General features: G+C 39.9%; 1 protein-coding gene and 1 pseudogene across 7 annotated transcripts in view; both read right to left on the bottom strand.

Moving 5' to 3' along the window:
* LOC113668328 (fibroblast growth factor receptor 4-like) overlaps window positions 1-19,688 on the bottom strand; it is a 151,756-nt gene that overhangs the window by 93,505 nt on the left and 38,563 nt on the right. For 5 of the 6 annotated variants that reach the window (XM_089195542.1, XM_089195541.1, XM_089195543.1 and 2 more), the window contains exon 5: window positions 10,183-10,497. In XM_089195542.1, coding sequence (XP_089051668.1) covers window positions 10,183-10,497 — 315 coding nt within the window. Of the gene's footprint in view, window positions 1-10,182; window positions 10,498-13,206; window positions 13,525-13,650; window positions 13,812-14,482; window positions 14,526-14,731; window positions 14,796-19,688 lie in introns of those variants that run through there. The other variant, XM_089195545.1, reaches the window with a different exon arrangement.
* Window positions 17,046-18,674, bottom strand: LOC149049932 (microfibril-associated glycoprotein 4-like; annotated as a pseudogene). Its single transcript, XR_016183463.1, has 3 exons — window positions 18,367-18,674; window positions 17,651-18,044; window positions 17,046-17,416 (listed from the first exon to the last, which is right to left on the bottom strand). The product of XR_016183463.1 is annotated as a microfibril-associated glycoprotein 4-like (transcript).

Raw genomic sequence — 19,688 nt, forward strand, 5'->3', positions numbered from 1 at the left:
TCGAAACACTTACAGTTTTCCGAACATTGGTGAGGACGAGGCATCCGATAACCCGTAGAGAGCCGACTTACCAGGGAAAGTGGTGATTCGATGTCAGGGTATGGCAACTCACCTGTAAAGCAAAATCAGTAACGAAGTTTGCTCGATGGTAATAGCTTTAAGTTTAAAAACTTAATGGATTATGAACGTGTTACTAACCGAGCCGAGGTTGTGGCAGTACGGACTGAGCGCAGCCAGGTGCGCACTAAAACAACCGAGGTCCAATATTCCACAGTAAGACTCGAGCAAGCGAGGTTAGTCATATAAGTAGTTTGTTATGAGTCACTCGGACCAAACTTGTTAATATTGTATTCGCCGACTTTCGCCAACGAAAATATGCAGTGTATGATCGTTTTCTTGGAACGGTCAGTATGGACAAACCCCGACCCGAACTAATGACCACTGGCCGAATTTACTGAATTCACTGAAGGCTTGAATTTACCAATTTACCTCAGGACCACTTCGCCAGATGATAAAGAGTTTTAATATAGCTCTCCTAGGCATAGAAATCATCGAACGTTTATAGACCTACCATGTGTTGCTATTTCCGAAAGTAGTATGCCGAACGACCAACTGAAAATGATTAAGAAAAGGAACGCGTTCAGTTAAGGTATCTACTGTTTTCGGAAAATGAAATAGCGGAATTTTTGAAAATAAGTGTAAGAATTTAACAAGTGAAAGTTCATCATAAAAATTATATATATATATACATGTGAAGGCAAATGCCGAAACGCGTCGGGTCTTTGAAAACGGAAGCACATTCTCCATTGTGCAAATTATATATATATATATATATATATATATATATATATATATATATATATAACTTTTAGGAATTCTTAGATTCCAAGCGGCCACTCAATTGTAGGTTGAAAGTGTACCAGAGTCGTGAGTTATCACGGTATAAGCCGTCGAATGATACCAGTGGCTGATAATGCGATCTAACCTGGCTTGGGACACTATTAAGAGGCAGTTTGTTCAAGATATATACATGGACATCGAGTGGAATACAAGGGAAGGAAAAAAGGAGAAGAGGAACTCCTCTCCAACATTGTTCTCGGTACGTAAAAATCTCAGCGGCCTTACGTGCCTCAATCTTGACCAAACATATTGATGGTGGACAAGGTTACCCCTTCCACGTCAGACAACGTATGTTTCTTTTTGTTTACTTACACATCGCTCTTGGATGTATAAACTCGATCTCGAAGAGATTCCAAAGACGACCATCTCCATGGAATTTTAACCTGTTGATAAAGGTGTAAATGTATCATTACGTAATATTTAATGAACAAGCACAGAAGGTATCATGCCAAACAAAGCGTATGCTGGCCTAATTTAGCAGGAAATAATTAAATCTAGCCCACGACAAGGTTCTGACCCTCTAAAGTGATACTTACATGTACTATTTTTATAGTGAAAGAGTGTAGACAGAAGAAAAGTGGTTTATGATAAATAAATAGATTTAATTCAGGGTTTATATGAGTTGAGCTTATGCGGCCCCAGAAAAAAAAAACACAAGAAGAAAGATTAATAATGAGTGATCCAGTACTTACACATGAAGTTTTGATGTATAATCCATCGTCTGAGATGTTCCTTGCTAATCCAAAGTCTCCAACTTTTGCCACCTTGCTTGAATCAATAAAGACATTTCTCGCTGCAAGGTCGCGGTGAATGCACTGAAAAGAAAGTTGCCGTTCCGGATTTCTATTACACAAATATTATACCAAAGTATGTTAAGAATGAGTCGAATTTTCACCAAGAGTAATCGTTGAGATAAATTTTTTGGAATTTGCCAACCTTCCGCTCTTCTAAATGCTGCATTCCCAAGGCCACCTGCAGTGCAATGTTCAACAGCTGTCGGTCGCTCAGTTTACAGCAGACATTTGCATATTCGTTACTTCCGTCATCCTTGCTCTTCAAAAGGCTTTCAAGGCTACCACCTCGGACTAATTCAGTAACAACAAAAACTGTTTCTGAGGAGAGAAAAGTTGGCTATCAGGAAATCGACGACGGCTTACGGGCTGCATGAAAGAGAGTTTACGAAATCGCAAAGTTATCTTGTCATTAACTGCGACAGAAAAATTAGAGGTTTCAAAGAGAAAGACATAACTCGAAAAAATTTTCACGCGACCGGAACTAACCCCAATATCATAGTTACCTTGTAAACTTCAGTAAAAAATAATTACCGGTGGCATTTTTGCGCAGGTCGGTGAGACTGGGGATAGATGCCCATTCTATGCCATTTGTATGGTCGAACGAAACCTTACCTCCGTGTACCCATGCTCCAATTAAATTGACAATGTTCGGATGTCGGCCAGCTTGTTTCAGAGTCCTTATCTCGTTTAACAGCGCGGCTTTCTCAAGTGCGCTTGCATCATCTGCATAAAAAACGTGAAAAGATTTTAAGTTAAACTCATTCAATTTCCTTAGAGAATACCGAGTGTAATTAAATGACTTCAGAAGCTTATGATGACATTCAATGGTCTCAAAAGCATCTACGTGATCGTATTTACTTACTGATCCCTCCTGACTGTAGGAAAATTTAAAACTTAGAAAAGATCAGTGCGAATAGAATAAGACTCCTATGCATACCTTTCAACTTTTTTACTGCAACATCAATAACGTTTCCGTTCTTTCTACCACAACGACCTTTGTAAACGATTCCATATTCCCCTTCGCCGAGTACTTCTTCAAGCACTTCGAGATCATCCACGTCTTTCGCGCATTCTTCTTCAAGCGCTGTGTTAAGAGATGTTAGCATTTGATCGCCACGTTTGTAGCTATCCATGCCACTGTCTTGATGCGGAATCACGTTGACATCATTGCGACCATCTTGAGCACTTAAATAACCACTGCGTGAGTTTAACAACTTTTCTGCCTGGTCTTTTTGATCAAAGATGGGATTTCTGAAATTTTTTTCTCCAACATCTGGTGGAGTAGGAATCTTGCTTCCCTCTAAGAGCATCGAATCGACACTCTCTTTGTCTTGTGTGGGGTCTTTTCCCTTTGATCGCATATTGGTATTTTGCTTTTCATCATCTACCAGCGGAGCGACATTATTTACCACTAAAGTCGTTGAACCGTTCTCATTATGATTCTCATCTTCCGCTATCCCCTCAGCCAAATCTTTGTTGGCCATGCAGACCACATAAAGTTCTCCCTCATCCCTGTTACCCTGTTATTGAAATGGATAGAATGTCAATATCTTTAACAGATAACAGTTCATGGTCACTAATGATTTGGTAATCGAAATGCCCAATCATTCAAAACAAAAAAAATTAAGTAAATGAAAGTGATCCTCGGAGTAATTTGCACTACTTAGGCAGTAGTGAAAATGAGGCCTGAAAAAAATTCAGGCCTGTACGGGATTTGAACCCATGACCTCTGCGATACCGGTGCAGCGCTCTACCAACTGAGCTAACAAGCCAACTGGGAGCTGGTCATGAAGTTGATTCTAAATAAACCCGTGAAGTGATTGAATAATTTTCACTACTGCCTAAGTAGTGCAAATTACTGCGAGGATCACTTTCATTCACTTTTTTATCCGCAGTTTAAATATATGACTACCATTTAAAAAAAATTAAGTATTCTTTCCGATTTCATTTAGCAGCAATTTAGTTGAAGAAAAAATATCGTTTTGAGAGTTGGACAAAGTTAATTTTTAAACTTTTCTATCTTAACATCAGTATGCATATTCCCCTTATTGCTCCTCATACATTCCCTCAGGTGCTGATGAGGAGAATTTGTTTCATTATCCAGAACTTTTCTTGTTGGTGACCATTTCCTTTATTCTCATCACCTTAATGTGCGATTTGAGGGTGATATTATAAGGAGAAATTAGATGCTAATCACTCTTAGGGGTTAAACAATCTATGAAAAATACCTGGTTATTTGGTCTTGCACGTCGATAGAAAAACGCCATGGTGCACCCGCACATGATTGTCATTATGGTGCCACCAAAAACACCAAGCGCAGTAATCATGGAGACTGAACGATGCTGATCTTTTCTCAGTGACACTGTTGCTGGATACAGCAGTTGAAAGATGAGGAAAAATTGCATACAGTGAGAGTCGGCAAACTTGAGAATTTTTCAATTACTTATCGTTCCTGTGAAATTTCACACTGAGCTATGTTGCATAATTGCCCCTCACGGAAATTGAACATAAAGTTACAAACTGTACCAATGTGCGACCTCACCTAGCTGCTTAATGCACAAGAACGCATATTTCGATGCTATTTCTCCAGCGCTGCTCTTTTTAACACAATAATTTTTTCCGTCGTCTTCTTCCTTCACTTCTCTTATTGACAGCTGACTTTGAATTATTTTTTTGTCATCCAGTAAAATTGGAATTACTCTTGCCCTTGGGTTTGAGTTTGCAGCATTCGAATTATTGTTCTTGACCCATGTGATATTTGGCTTCGGAAGACCAGCGGCAGAACAGTTAAAAGTTACATTGGAACCGAAAAAAGCAGTTTTGTAGGGGCCGGCTACGCTTAGCGAAAATAAATACGACACAACAACTTGTATGCGTTCAGATTCCTTGTATTCTTGTAAAGAACGATTCACATACGAGGATCTATTCGGCGACGATTCGAAGTTGCTGCTTCTAACAGGATTGCCTCAAAATCCTTAGCTAAAAACTAAACTTGACAAAAAAAGGCAAAAAACTACAAACGACGCCCAAGCAATGCACACGGTGCGAAAAACTGCGCCCTAGGTATATTGTTAGCGGCGCTATAGTGTGTAAGTACAAAATTCAACGAATTATACACCCTCTCACCCCGAAAGATGACAAGGGAGTCTTTCTAAAATTAACGCAATTGCTGTTCACAGAATTGTTTTGGCTTGAAATGGTTTGTTTTGTTCTTCAGTACGGTTCTGCAACTTCTCCGCTGGCAAAAGAGGCTTTCTAACGTATCAAGAAAAGCGGATCAGCCTAAAGTTGTGTCTCTGCGGTATACTCCTTCTGTTGTTCTAACGATTAATTGACGTACTATCCCTTCACTGTCCGAGAAGGTCCGCTCCACTTAAGCTTTTGGCCTCTGCTCTCGAGGCATGTTCCTGTCTGCCATCCTGAAAACCAATTCATCAACTCTGAGGTCAGGCTTCGGACATAGCCATTTCTGTCGTACCTGGAGCGTCGGCAAGTACTCTTTCGTCCATCTGCACCAAAATTCGTTTCCGAGAAGATGAATATGTTCCATCTTGCCTTGAACTTGTCCGACTCTTCAAACACGTCTAGGAAAAAGGACGGGTTTCTACGTAACAGATGAATATGGCTCGGCATAAGTCTGGCGGGTCACTCGACACTGAAATTATCGGTCTGTCGTTCAAGATTTTCTCAATTTCTACCAAAAACGTTCACAAAGTTTCATCGTTGAGAAGTCGCTCTCCAATTAATGAGTACAAGATTCTTCTGATCGAGCTTATGAGTCTTTCCCAGACTCCCCCTCGGTGGCTCGCTGGTGGTGTATTGAACTTCCATTCAATTCCTCTATTAGTCAAGGCTTGGATCCTCTCTTGATCCCACACTTTCTAAGCCTTAACAACGTCCATTTCGGCTTCTCTGAAATTAGTACCGTTATTACTGTAAATAACTATTGGGGGACCTCGTCTACTAACAAAGCGCAGAACTGCGTTGATGAATTAATCTGTATACAGGTCTTCGGCTACTCCAATGTAAACTGCTTAGTATCTTAGGCAAGTAAACATGCATTCGAAACGCTTGGTTAGGGTGGCATTCTTCCTCGATCTTGTCTAGGGCCCACTTCTTGCGTAAAGCGGTCCAGAATAGTCTAATCCTACGGCAGCAAACGGATAGATAATCCTATGACTGTCAGAAGAGACTCGAACCATTGAAAGTTGTGCAGTCACTTGCTCTCCTAACTTGGCATTATAATGCCTGCAAACGTGACACTTGATGAGAACACGCTTCACTGAAGAAACTCCCCTGACAATCCGAAGCCGTTGTCTTATTTCTGCTAAGACATTATAGACTCCTACGTGTCCATTGAGATGGTGATAGTGACGAATTATTAACTCAGTAACTGGGTGCTTTCCTGGCAATACCACTGGGTACTTAGCATCGTACTTTAGATCTGAATGCTTCAATCTTCGTCCGACACGCATAATATCCCTTCTTCTTCAAACGGTTTAAGTCAGGCGAGTCAACCTGTTATCACTGACTTGTCAATTTCTATAGGAAATGAATGTCTCTGTACAACCTTCACAATCCTCTTCTCTGCTTCAGTCACTTCGGGCACTGATAAAGGGGTGGGACTGAGCTTCAACTCTATATTTGAACTTGTGTTTCGTTCAGCCCGTAATTTTGGATGTGTAAGTCTGTGTAAAAACACGAATATGCCACGCGACTAATCTTCGCAGCCGATCCCATTTAGGATAACGTTGAAACAGGAAACACCAAAAATGTTTTTGCACGACAGCTGCTCCAACCGTAATCTTCGCTCTTTTAACTCCTTCGTCGCTATCTAGGAGTACTTCTGAAGCTTCTCTGGGCTGCGGGACCATTCTTCCTCGTTTTTCTATAAGGATTCTGCCCCATTTCAATGTTTCCACATTTATAGTTTCTTGGTCTCCAAGGCTTTTATTTCTCGAGAAGCATAGTCTGCAGGGTTGTGTTCTGATCTCACATGGCGCCACTGCCTTGGTTCTGACTCTTCCTGTATAATGGCCACTCGGTTGGCAACAAAGGTAACAAATTAACGCGTTTCGTCGGCAATATACTTCAGAAATATTATCGAATCGAATCACTCCAGTAAGTAACACTGTCAATCCTCAATCTTCCTTCGAGTTACTTAATTAAGATCTTCTTTATTCAGGTAGCTGCAGTTGATTCTAACTACGGCAAGGTGATTGCGTTCTTCAGTGGTCTCACGCGTGATTTACCCATGACTAAACTGCAATGTATCTTTCCTTGAAATGAGGCGCAGATGTGAGACTTTTCCATAACCATTCTCTTGCGACGCATCAGCAAAATGATGTGGCTCTGCCCGTGCAACTCTACCAAAGCTTTCTGGCTTGAAACATCTCGAGATCCTGAATCCCTACATATTCATAAGGCCTTCTCTCCACTTTCTCCAGCGCAGACGAATTTCCTCTGGGATATTGTCCCAACTTAGTTTTAATTTACACAATTCTTGAGTGATTTCTCTTCCAAGTTGAAGTAACGAACTGGCAAATCTGAGTGGATCGTGTACGGTCGCAATCGAGGACAGTGCTCCCTTACGATTCTAGCTGTCTCGCTTGCTAAAAACGAAGTCGATCGTATCACGTTCTACGTCCCAATGGATTCCTAAAGCCTTATCCAGAGGAAAATTGTCGGATTTCAAATCTAGATCCTTAATGTGCGGAGCTCGTTCTCCCACCAGAACGCTGACAAGACATCCCGACGGTTTGAAATCCATTTTGGGAGCTGGAAGCCTCCTCTTCTTCCTCTCAAAAGGGAAGTCGAATCTGATGATGCCCCGTTCGTGTCGCCACATTCTTCATTGTACATGCGCTCCAGTTGTATATCAAGAACTTCACGCTTGTTGTGTATTATGTTCTTCCCTCTTGTCTAACAGCAAGTTGATAATTTCTGGATGATCGCTGCCTATCAGGATTGTTACTCTTTAATCTCCTGTTTCGGGTACACTGATGTCAGTAAAGTGAGGCTACTTCCTTATTTCTTCGTTGATTGCCATATGTCTTAACGTAAAAGGAAGACTCCCTGCGGTTAAAACATGGCTAAGGTTGTAAAGTTCAGCTGAACCTGAAGGTCGGTCCTTTTGTGTTCACAATTGACCGTCGCCATCGTAAGACTAGTCGGCTTCATATCATTCAAATCTAACTCCCGCACAAGGCCCTCGAGGCAGGAACTAGCATCTGACCACGAACACTCACATGAATAAATATCTCTTTGGCACCATTACGACTACTGATTTTAACTGGGACAACCTTCAAGCACACTCGAGGTCGACTGGTCCCTACCACGCCCACAGTAACAGGCACACTAAGTGGAGTTGTAGTGCTCGGAGGATTATCTGATCCAATCTTAGCGGCTATTGACCCTGGAACGTAGCGGAGATCTGCGAAAGTTCCTTTTGCTGCACCATTCCTTTCAGCACTTCGAAAGGTATCATGGCCGTTAGTCTTGATGCCACTCCCATTTCCGTCGGCTACACTGAAATTGATTAGATATAATGGTCTTAGCCACACCCTGGTTTTGAGCATGGGAATCCTTTTGGGACACTGTTCCGCGCTATGTCCCTGTGAGAGACATGCTCTGCAAAGTCGGTGTTGTCTTACAGTCTTTGAACGATCTCTTAAAGAGGAACTTATAAATATCCGACAGCTCCAGACTCCATGTGGTCCCGAGCACTGTGGACACTTCAGTGGAACTCCGGTAGGTATGGCGGTGCCCTGCTGATCTTCTTCACTGTGGGTAGCAAGTGTTGTGACTTTAAGCGTGTAATCTGCCTTTCCTTTGGAAGATTCCTTACTTTCCCTCCCAGCACATGAAGAAAACTTCAGTTCTTTTTCATGTCCATTTTTGACACGTTGTCCTGCCTCTCTAAAAAAACTAACAAAATCCAAATACGCAGCTCGACCTTTGCTCTTGATGAGATCTCCTGCTCTATCGACCCACTTTCTTTTAAGACCTTCATCGGGAAGCTTTCTCATTAGTGTAATTATCGCATTCCCACTGAACTTTATTAACTCTACTTTTGGTAGCGATGGACCTTGTTTGATCCCTTGTTCAGTTGTTTCCAAACTTCTGACTGCTGCGCAGAGGTCAGTGACTAAGGAGAGATGTACGGGTACTGCATTGGCAAAGGTAGGTCTGCTGTGAAACAAATGCTGGGTAGATTTCAGTTGCTGTTGCTATAATAAGCGGATGTTGACCGGAAACTCGCTGGTGATAAGCTCTCAATAGAGTACACTGGTGGCTGAATTGTGTCAGGTGCAGGTATTGTAGTTAGTTAAGGAGAGTGTCGAGTCAAAGAGCTAACTAGGTAGTGAGATTCCCTCCTAAAGCTGACGCCGGTGACCAAAATTGGACTCAGATGGAGGCCTTTATTTCTTCTGTCATCTTTTTCTCCCTCCATTAATTCTTCACGCCTGCCAACGGTTTCTTCTACATCTGTTTTTCAACTCCTGGGCTTGTAATCAAATCTTGAACGACATTCCGACGTTTTCACAGTTCTCCTAAATGTCCAGCTCTCCGACGCCCAGCATGGACAGCTCTCTCAGTGTTGACTTCCTCTTCATTCAAATCTCGCTCGGTGCTTTCTTCCTAGTTTCCATAGTTGAACCTCGAAGATTTTCGCCAACAAAAATTAAATCCACGTAGCCTACGGCTAACAATGGCCATACATCCAAATTTCCACCGCTCTTGTCGCTCCTAAACGCGTTGACTTCTAACAATTTATTCAGCGCCTCTTCAGCAACATGACGATTTACTTTACGTGCGATTCTTCAAAGACAACTTTTACCTTCGAACGACTGGCCGATTTTCTTTTCTTTTTGCCGGTCAGCTGATGACAAACCACTCATGTAAACAGATCTTGACATAAGAACTCTAACTTTGAATTATGTAGGGGCCAGCTAAGCTTGGCGTAAATAAATATGACACAACAACCTGTATACATCCAGATTCCTTATATTCTTGTAAATAACGATTTGAAATACGAGGATCTATCCAGCGACGATTCGAAATTAGTGCTTCTTACAAGACAGCTTCAAAATCCTTAGCTTAAAACAAACCTTGACAAAACAACAGCAAAAAAACTTCAAACGAGGCCTAAGTAACGCACATTGCGGCGCTATAGAATGTAATTAAATTCAACGAATTATACAAGTTTGGTTCACCGGATCCTCAACAGTCCTCGTCCAGTTATCTGAAAGCAAAGATGTGAAAGAAGTACGGGAAGCAAATAAAAAATGTTGATACCCGGTACGAGGAATGAAAGGGAAATACTGTGCATTAATTAAATATATTTAAAAATTGCCTAAATTTAAAAAAATCTAAAGCACTTTCCCTTTTGCCAAAGTTTCTTTCATCCCTTTCCAAAGAAAAAAATGGTCCTTCCATTATAAAACCTGGTGCCAAGTTAAGAAGTAATATACAGCATAAGTCTCACCTAAATCCTCTATGGACAAGAAAGCCGGGTTGGATGCTTTTTCTCCCGCAGTATTATTTGCAACGCAGTGATATTTTCCTTCATCTTTCTTCATTGCATCTTCTATTACCAGTTGGCTATGAATTTGTTTGTCGTCCAGAACATTCTTAATGTATTTTATACTTGGGTTGGACTGTACAGCAAGCGAATCGTTGTTCTTTATCCATGTGATGGATGGCATGGGAGAACCTTCGGCGGTGCAGTTTAAAGTTACGTTGAAACCAGCAACGACGGTTTGGTTCTTTGGATCCTCGACAGTCTCCGGTGCCAGGAAAGCTGACACCGACAATCCCAGATGACAGTAAAAAATGTGTTGGGAGAAGATAAAAAAAATTGAGAATTCGTAAAAATATTTTAAAAAACTGAAGGGGGCACATAAAAACAGGAAAAGTGGGTTAATAAGCGAGAGTCCAAAAACAAAAAGCGAGCTTTGCCACGTTTTAGACATCCTGGAATATTTAGCCTCACGTTTTCTCCATTTGCAATCCATTTTACACATGCTTCTTCATTTCTTGTTGTCCATGTTACATCGTCTCTACTTAAGAGTGCATGCGCCTTAGAAACGACCGATGATTTCTGGCTAAAAATTAAAATCAGCCGATTTATTTCTTCCAAGTAGAGGTTACCTAATACTATTTTAAAATGAATTTCTTTGCTTCAGTTTCGCTTTAAAACAAAAATATCGAGCCGCGAACTTGTTACGTCTGATTGTAGCAAAATCTGTCCCAAAATATGCCCTTTCAAAAACCGGTCCAAAAATCACTATCGCAACACAAACATCGAAAAACTGCAGAAGCGAATGATAAATAAATTTTCAAATATTGCATATCAAATTAGAGGGAGCGTTAAAGATGATTTTAAAATAATTATTTCTACAAAATCCAACACTGTTAAAGGCAATCACAGTGGTGAATCAGACATTAAAAGGATATACGTTACGTTTCTGGAAAAACATTTTTCGGCCAAAGTATATTGACCTTGTACAAAGCGTTCAAAGTTGCAGTGTTTACCGTTATGGTGCTACTTCGGTTATGGTGCTACGTCCGCTGACCCCTGTAAGTGCTGACCCGTAACGTCCGTTGGAATGTAACGAAAGACATCTAGCCCACCTAAGTACCAAATGGACACTATGAGGCTAATTTTCACCTGAATTCATCATCATCATTCATGGCAATAATATAAAACTGTTTCACTTCAGGATTTCTGGCGGCGGAAGAGTTGTTTCAAGTTTACTTATATTCTACGCAGTTGCTTGGATTCCGCCGTAGTTTGGAGAAATGAGTGGTGTCACGCGATAACATTTCCAAGATTTGACTCACCTCAGCAGATGGCAAATGTAAATTATTTTCTTTTTCTACTTATTTTTCATCTTCCTTTCTCTTTTAACACCATATAATTCTATTTAGGATGGTATTTGAGCGCTTAGCAAGGTTTAAAGTGACATTTACCACGCTACCATGGACGTATTGGCAACAGTGTTTCGCCGAAGTAGCACCATAACGGTAAACGCTGCAACTTTGAACGCTTTGCACAAGGTCAATATACTTTGGTGGAAAAATGTTTTTCCAGAAACGTAACGTATATCCTTCTTATGTCTGATTCACCGCTGTGATTGCCTTCAACAGCGTTGGATTTTGTAGAAATAATTATTTTAAAATCATCTCCAACGCTCCCTCTAATTTGATATGCAACATTTGAAAATTTAATTTTTCATTCGCTTCTGCAATTTTTCGATGTTTATCGAATAATGTTTCATCGAAAGGCCTTTTTCTTCATAACTGCGTAGTTTTCTCATTATTTTGTGTTGCGATAGTGATTTTTGAACCGGTTTTTGAAAGGGAATATTTTGGGACAGATTTTGCTACAATCAGACGTAACAAGTTCGCTGCTCGATATTTTTGGTTTAAAGCGAAACTGAAGCAAAAGAAATTCGTTTTTAAATAGTGTTAGGTAACCTCTATTTGGAAGATAAAAATCGGCCGATTTTAATTTTTAGCCAGAAATCATCGGTCGTCTCTTAGGCTTAGGGCCTCTTAAGAGTGCTGTTACTAAAGGCAAGTTTTCACTGGCGACGGAGTTAGAGTCGGAGTCGTAGTCAGAGTCGTAAGAACACTTTCAAGCGAGTGAAAACTGAAAAAAGAATCACAAGCGGAGTCATAAGCTCGACAGAATAGGACTTAGAAGAATCAGAACGGTTTCGTTTTTTCCGTGGTGAAAACTAGGTTGTTGTAGTCGCGAGCAGAATCGGAAAAAAACAACCAATCACATGCCAGTTCTCAGGCCCTTCCAGCACAGTCTTTCTCCTACGACTCTGACAATTCTTCAAAGGATCGTAAGCGACGGAGTCGTAAGTGATAACGATATTTCTCTTCTGATTCCGTCGATTTGATTTTTACTTGATCGTATCGCTCTTTGCCCATGTTTACAAATCCGACTCCGTCTCCGTCTTCTTTCAATGGAGAGGAAGTTAGTACATAGAAGGTAAATTCCAATGCGCAGTTTAATGCACCTAACACTCGGCCACATTCCCCTCTCTACTCAACAACATTTAGAAGTCCCTTTCAATTTGAAGTATCATGACAGCTGATTTGAATGGCAAGGCGCGTGAGACTGAAATTACAAACTACCCAGAAAAGGCTGATGGAAGTAAGCAGATAAGAAAAAAATCACTCCCCTACTCTTGTTAAATTTCAGTCCAATTTTTGCCATTAATTTATGTAAATCGTTTCGTGTGACGAGAAGCAAATCAAAGTTACAAAACGTTTTGGAATAGCTGATAAGATAACGCGTGGGTTCCAGAAGGAATAGGTCGTCCTGTGTTGCTCTTCAGGCTACTATTGTTTCGAAAATCGCTTTAGGTACGGGTGCGAAACGACTCAACTGACTTGGTACGAATCGACTTTGGTGCGAAAAGACTTGGTATGAAACGTCTGGTAACCGCTTTATTTTGTTTCTCGAGGAGATAACGTTAGTTTTGTTGCTTACCTTGTCCAATTTCGACAGTTTTTCGTCGGCAATATCCAAAAAAATCATTTTCTGCCTCACAAGTGTAATTTCCAAACTGTGCTAAAGTCAACCCCTTGAGCATTAATGTACAACGAAGTTCTTTTCGTTGTTGAGGATTTTCGCATCTGACTCCAACTGATCTATTCTTAGGATCATACCACTGAATATACTTGATCCTTCTCCTAGGAAGAAGCTCGTCCTCGGACTTTGGCCACGCTATACAAGTCAAATTAAGAGCTTCTCTTACAAATAGTGTGCGACTTGGTGGACTCGAAGAGATGTTTATTTCAGGTATCACTGGACGGCAAAGAAAAAATTCCATCAATAAGTTTATCAAAAAAACTTTGGTTTGATCAGTGAGGATGCAACCTTAATTAAGCTGAGCAAACACACGCAAAAAAGATCCACATGGTTGCCACTAACCAGCCTTGGTGTTACATTTCTTTGTCGTTTCTGCGGATGGAAGGTTGCTTAGAGCACTGGTAACAAGCAATAGCAAGAGACAGTTTCTAGCATCTCTAAGCCAATGTGTCTTTAGCATTCTGTTCGTTGGACGTGCGTTCAGATCTTCACACAACAGGTGCCTAAACGTAAAATCGACTTCATAAGGGACGAATCGAAGTGATGGGAGGCCGGGAAAGATGGGATAAGATGGAGCAAGAAGTAACTGCAATCTAAGGAACTGAAATTATGAAGGATAAAAAACTATGAACACATGAAAACTTCGTGAAAGAAAATGAAATATCATATATCTGTAAAACTTTATTACAACTCGTGATACAACCAATTAAAAAATCCGACTCCCGCTTCGGGGTCGTCCGATTTTGCTAATGACTCGCGTGATTACAAACCAAATTGGATTCCACTCAGTCATGCGGTCTTTTTGAAGCTCGAATAAATGGCTTATGAGGTCATTTAAATGCGGCCGAGATACGAGGATGGTGGCTGCCAATTCCACTTTCCAACAATCTCCTCTTTTTCTACTGCATTGTACTTACTCGTGCAAAAGCTAAAAATGCTACAGGTAAAAGGTCTTATTGCAGAAACTCGATGTTTGTGACCAAACAAATATAGTGAACGTAAATGACAGCCCGATGGCACATTTGCAGTCTCATGCAAAACATCATATCTTATTACCTTGGCAACCAGTCCTCACAAAACTTTATCAAAATGTAAATTGAATGTGTATGATGACTCATAAAAAGAAGATCGAAGATAAAAAAATTGAAGGAAGAGGTAACATTGAGTCACTCACCCTTCGTACTTGTATGTACTGTAATGTTGTACTTGCGTGGTTCCTGAAAAAGCTCAGATGTTGTTTATTTGAAAAAAGTGTTCTATTTTTCACTAACTACTCAAATTTATGGATGTTCATGACATTGTTGCACAGGAAGACAGCTCTGGTCGATTCTCACAAAAATAAAGTAGTATTTGACGACTGATAACATAATAACAAAAATAAAATGGTAAAGGAGAGGATAAGGGAAACGAATATTCAACCCACCTCCAGCCGTCCTCTTGTCATAGCAGACAGGAAAAACGAAATACGATAATATGCAACTTTCTGACTTAAGAATAAATGCGAAGGAAACAGATGTTTTTGACTACAGATGTCATAATTTGAGTGTTTTTCGATCAAATAAAATTCCTGATCATTATATTTAATCCTAAATAAGGACAAATAAAGCTATGTTAACAGACCGGTAGAGCCTCTATTGCTGACTGTTGGACATATAAAAGAGTGTGATTAATGGTACCGAAGTTTTAGCTGGCTATAACTGCAATAGAAGCTTCTCCATAATCGCTACCAAAGTTTAAAATTATAGAAAATAATTATGATCTCCACGGTACCAAAAAACTGGGTTTCTCGCTATAAATCCACTCAAAGGAATTGACTCGAAAACCATCTGTAAACACTTTTATGGCTGTGGTAACGTATTTCTTTCAGTCATATAAATGTTAATTTTCCATATCCTTCAACAGCTATGTACCTCATTGAATATTAGGTTGCAATATTACAAAATAAGGAGTACCCATTTTGATGCTGGCTTAGGTTTTTTATTTTTCTGTGAATTAGACGGTTACAGTCCTTTTTTTTCCCTTTTTTTTGGAGGGGTGGGTTATGGAGAAGAAAAAATATGCGTAGTTGCTATCCCGCATATAATTAGTTAGACGCGTTATTGAAAAAATGATAATTATTTAGAGCTTCATTTCTGTCACAGTTAAATACGTCAATTTTCTGGGGATCGCTAAAAACAAATTCATTAATTCTACTAAGCCGAGATCAGACAAATTTGGAAGTTCTATATATTCTTAACCAACATTTTTAGCAGGAATTGGAACATAATACTTATTTGCTAAGTCAAGGAAAGCAATTGATAAAAATCAGTTGGTGTAGTTATCCTACATTAAGTTAGGTTTTCTACTGAGATACGTGATGTACATATTGACAAGAAGGCTTTAATTTGACTTTGCGTGACGCAAATATTGCTTTCTTTATCTCAACGTGCTTCATCAGGCGTTTACACTAACCCGATATATCAATTATTTCTTTTTTTTTTTCCTTGGCACCAGAAGTTATTTAATGAGGAACGAAATGGAAACATTTTTTTTCTATAAGTTCAGACATTTATTACCTTCACAATAAAAAGAGTCTGATAAAACCTTTGAAAACGAACGTTTTGCAGATTCTAAAGAAGAGCCAAGACATTTGGAGGGAACATTGCCCATCGTCGTCGCCCAGGAGTTAGCACCTTTACGCCAACGGCGATTCGTGGCAATTTCAGAATTAACGCAGCCGATCCCAGAATTTTTTTTATCATAACTATTTCTTTATCTAGACAGAAAGTTTTTCATTATACCCATGGAGAGTTTATTTAACTTCCTTCTTACTGAGAGTCTTTGAATAATAATAAGGCGCACGTCAAAAAGCCGGCGGCAACGAAGACATGGCAAAACATAAGATCTATAAGCAGAACATTGCCTCAGCACGTGTGTTTTAAGCCTTTGTACATTTCTTAGCCATCCACCGTTAAAAAACAACGTGGAAGCACCAAAATTTGCGTAGTCTGAGAACGGGCACCCCGACAGAGAATGATTTACGTTTCAATTTGCAACTTAACGCTGCTGACATACGCTATACTGGGGTTGAGAAGTGGAGCCAGCAATTTCGCGAAATTCTGCCTAAATTATGAATTTATTTTTAAAACGACGTCTTCCTTGTTGTCGTCCCGATTGCATAAAGTCCCTATTGAATATAGGGATCATTCGAAGTTTTTATTTTTAGGGCAGTAGCACGGCCAAAATGGAAGGCCTGGCTGAGAAAAACCCTCACGAGGTTTGATAATTCATGATATCATGCGAAAACTGAACTCATTAATTGTTGTATTATAAAATTTTTAAACAACCTGCCAAAGAAAACACTTCTGTACGTCTGCAGAAGTTTGAGAACACGACACGAACGAGGGGCTTGGAAACTAGGCAGACTTTGAACTCGAGATGATAACCCAACATCTGCTGTACATATTGGGTATCATGTCAACTTTACACGCTATGTCATATTGATTGTATGCTCACGACCAATTGGATGACACAACAAGCATATTTTGCTTTATTTTATTGACCTTATAAAAATTTTCTAGAATTAATCCAGAGTTTTGTCTATATCTGTGGAGGCGCTTTTCTGTTTTCTCTACCGACAAAATAAACCCCCCCCCCCACCCCACCCTTTTTGCAGTGGATTCCTTTGAAAAATCCTTGAAATTCAAGTCAAACACTGTTTTCCTTTTAGGATCTTAAGCGTTTTTATTGTACTCGATCTCTCTTTAAGTCTCGATTAGATTAACAAAGTAGCCCGTCCAGGGATCAGGCGAGTAGTTCACGACCGAATTGTAGTTAGGTAGAGCCATTCGTGGTAGGTGTTAAGGTGTGTGACTTCAACTTTTGGAAACAAACAAAACAAAAATTCTAAACTTGCACCGGTCTGATTTTCATTTCAGCTTTCTTGACGGAGTAGTGATATCCTTTCCAGTCATACCAGTTGACTCCGTCTTCATAACATGAGTGCACTCCGTGATGGTACAGTCCATTCAGGTTGGAGCGATGTAGGTCACAGCACAGTGATTTCTGTCCTTGTCTTTGGTTGCGAAGGGCTGGCCACGATGAAGAGAAAGAGAATCGCCCGCAGTTCCTGAAAAATGTGAAATCATCAAGGCCGCGGAGGAAATTTGTCCCATGGTGCTATGCAATTATAAAAAAAGCCCATCGACGAGCTATCATTTTCTGATTTATATATCTGCTAGCGAATACTTAAGGGATTCCAATTTGTTTTATTAAGGCACAGTTGATAGTGCTGTTCCAAGTTCAGTCAATGAATACTGCAAGTTCTCACAGCAACAGATTTCTTAATTATTGCTGAGGTTACCTGAGTATGTTCCAACGCTCAGCTTGTATTTATTCTTCTCACTGGCAACAGCAAACATGTTGTATTCGGCGTAAGCAGTTTTACCTTTGGTGTCCATCAGATGTACACGGATCTTGTTCTTTATTGTTGTTGTAAGACGGTGTATCTTGTCCAGTCCCAGCCAAAACTCACCATACAGATTACCAAAGCTATTCTTGTAATCGGTCCAGCGGCGATGGAAGTCAACCGAGCCATCCAGTCTCCTCTGAAACACTGTCCCACTGTCCACCCCCCCTCCCCACCGGCTGTCGTTTGGTCACAGAAGACTTAAAGGCACCGAGACCATCAGGGTCGATTGTATAAACGCCGCTTGTTGTTTTACCAGATTTGTACAGCTCAGCACAGTTCTTTTTAACTGTTGGAAGACATAAATGGATTTGCGCGAGAATCGTAAGACTTTGTTGATAACATGACAAGCTTCTCCATTTGTCTCTTACCTTCAGTACAGGTGTGTCGAGATTCAATAAGGGTCTTGTTTTCTTTGATAGAAGCAATGTCGTTTTGCATTTCGAGAAGTGTCTCTTTTATTCCCCTAAGGAGAGTTTCTTTAGATTCTTCCGAGATGAGAAGAGGTTAATCAGGACAGGAAAGACAAGATTAAAATCCATAGGATTTCCTTTATCTGAGGAACAATTCCAAAAGTGGAAAAGAAAAATGATGATCTAGTGTGAACATACCTTTACATAAAATGTTTCTCGCTTTGATAATGCTGACATCATTTTCAACGTGCATAAGCTGTTTATTCATTTCCTGAAGAAGTGTTCCAATCTTTATGTTTGGTGTTCCTGCATGGAGGCTGAAGTAGACATTTTTACATCGGTTTGCGGGTGAAGAACCGACTGAGGTACTAACGCTGTTACCTGGCTTTGTAGACGTTTGACTCACCACGATATAAGGGTCAAGAACAGAAAACTGCGATAAAAATCTGAGAAAACAAGAGTCATCATACTTATTGAATGTTGGCTCTAGTTTAACTGTCGATAACTTGAGGTTGTTAGAATGCAGAAGTAACCTATTTTAGAACAACAAAGTTAGTGCGTCATTGAAATTATTGCGAGAGCTTTTTCGTGTTATCTTACTCTTTTGAGCCCACTGTTAACGTCATCAGTTAAGATTAAGTCACCGACGGAAAAACTTCCCTCGTCTTCTACTTGAAAACAATGAAGGCATCTTTGGAAAAACTTTTGTAAGACCTTATTCGCTCTTTTCCGAATATGATAATTCAGTCAGAATTTTGAGTGCGCGTAGTATATATTTGAATCGTGTTAGTTTATCCAATTGACCGTAAGGTGAATACAACTTATGATTATTCATCGAACTCATGGCGTTAATGGTCTCTTGCATTTCTCATCCTAAAGAAACACAGACTTAAAACCACACAGATCATATGAATGACTGCATGAGGAAAATGGTAAACTGTTGTTGACTGTTATCATTCAAATTTCCGTCATTGCTTTTTGTAAGGTAAGCCCTTAGCGAGTGGCTTTGTAGAGGGAGGTAATTTTCAGCTTATCAAAATGGATTGATTCAGCTGAGACCTGCTGTAGTCGTTGTAACGACTAGAAATTAAGATTTGTTTTTTTCCCGTTAATATACATGAAATAAATATGAGCACTCTTTGCTACAAGTAACTGACTTGAAAGGCTATGGCCCTAAAATTAGACATGATTATGGTACATAACAACACTACACGAACTCGTCGTGTTTTCTTGTTCAGAATATTTAATAAGCGTAAACCTAAACAGTGCTTTAATTATTTTTATCTTTTGTTGTGAACTGACCGTTGAATCAAGCCCGTCCATTTTTTTCATGAAGCCGTTCCATCATCACTGAGTATATAGCAGTTACACTATTCTTTTTTACAGCTCAAAGTTTACGTTCTTGTTTTTTTTTTTTTTTTTCGCCGATGGAAGAAAAAATGGTTGCCTATAAAAATAAAGATAAAATTAAAAACATCTCGGTGATTCTAAGCAATTAGTACATAAACAGATAGGAATTT

The sequence above is a fragment of the Pocillopora damicornis genome, chromosome 2 (assembly GCF_964200805.1).
Source record: "Pocillopora damicornis chromosome 2, jaPocDami1.2, whole genome shotgun sequence".
Taxonomy (NCBI): domain Eukaryota; kingdom Metazoa; phylum Cnidaria; class Anthozoa; order Scleractinia; family Pocilloporidae; genus Pocillopora; species Pocillopora damicornis.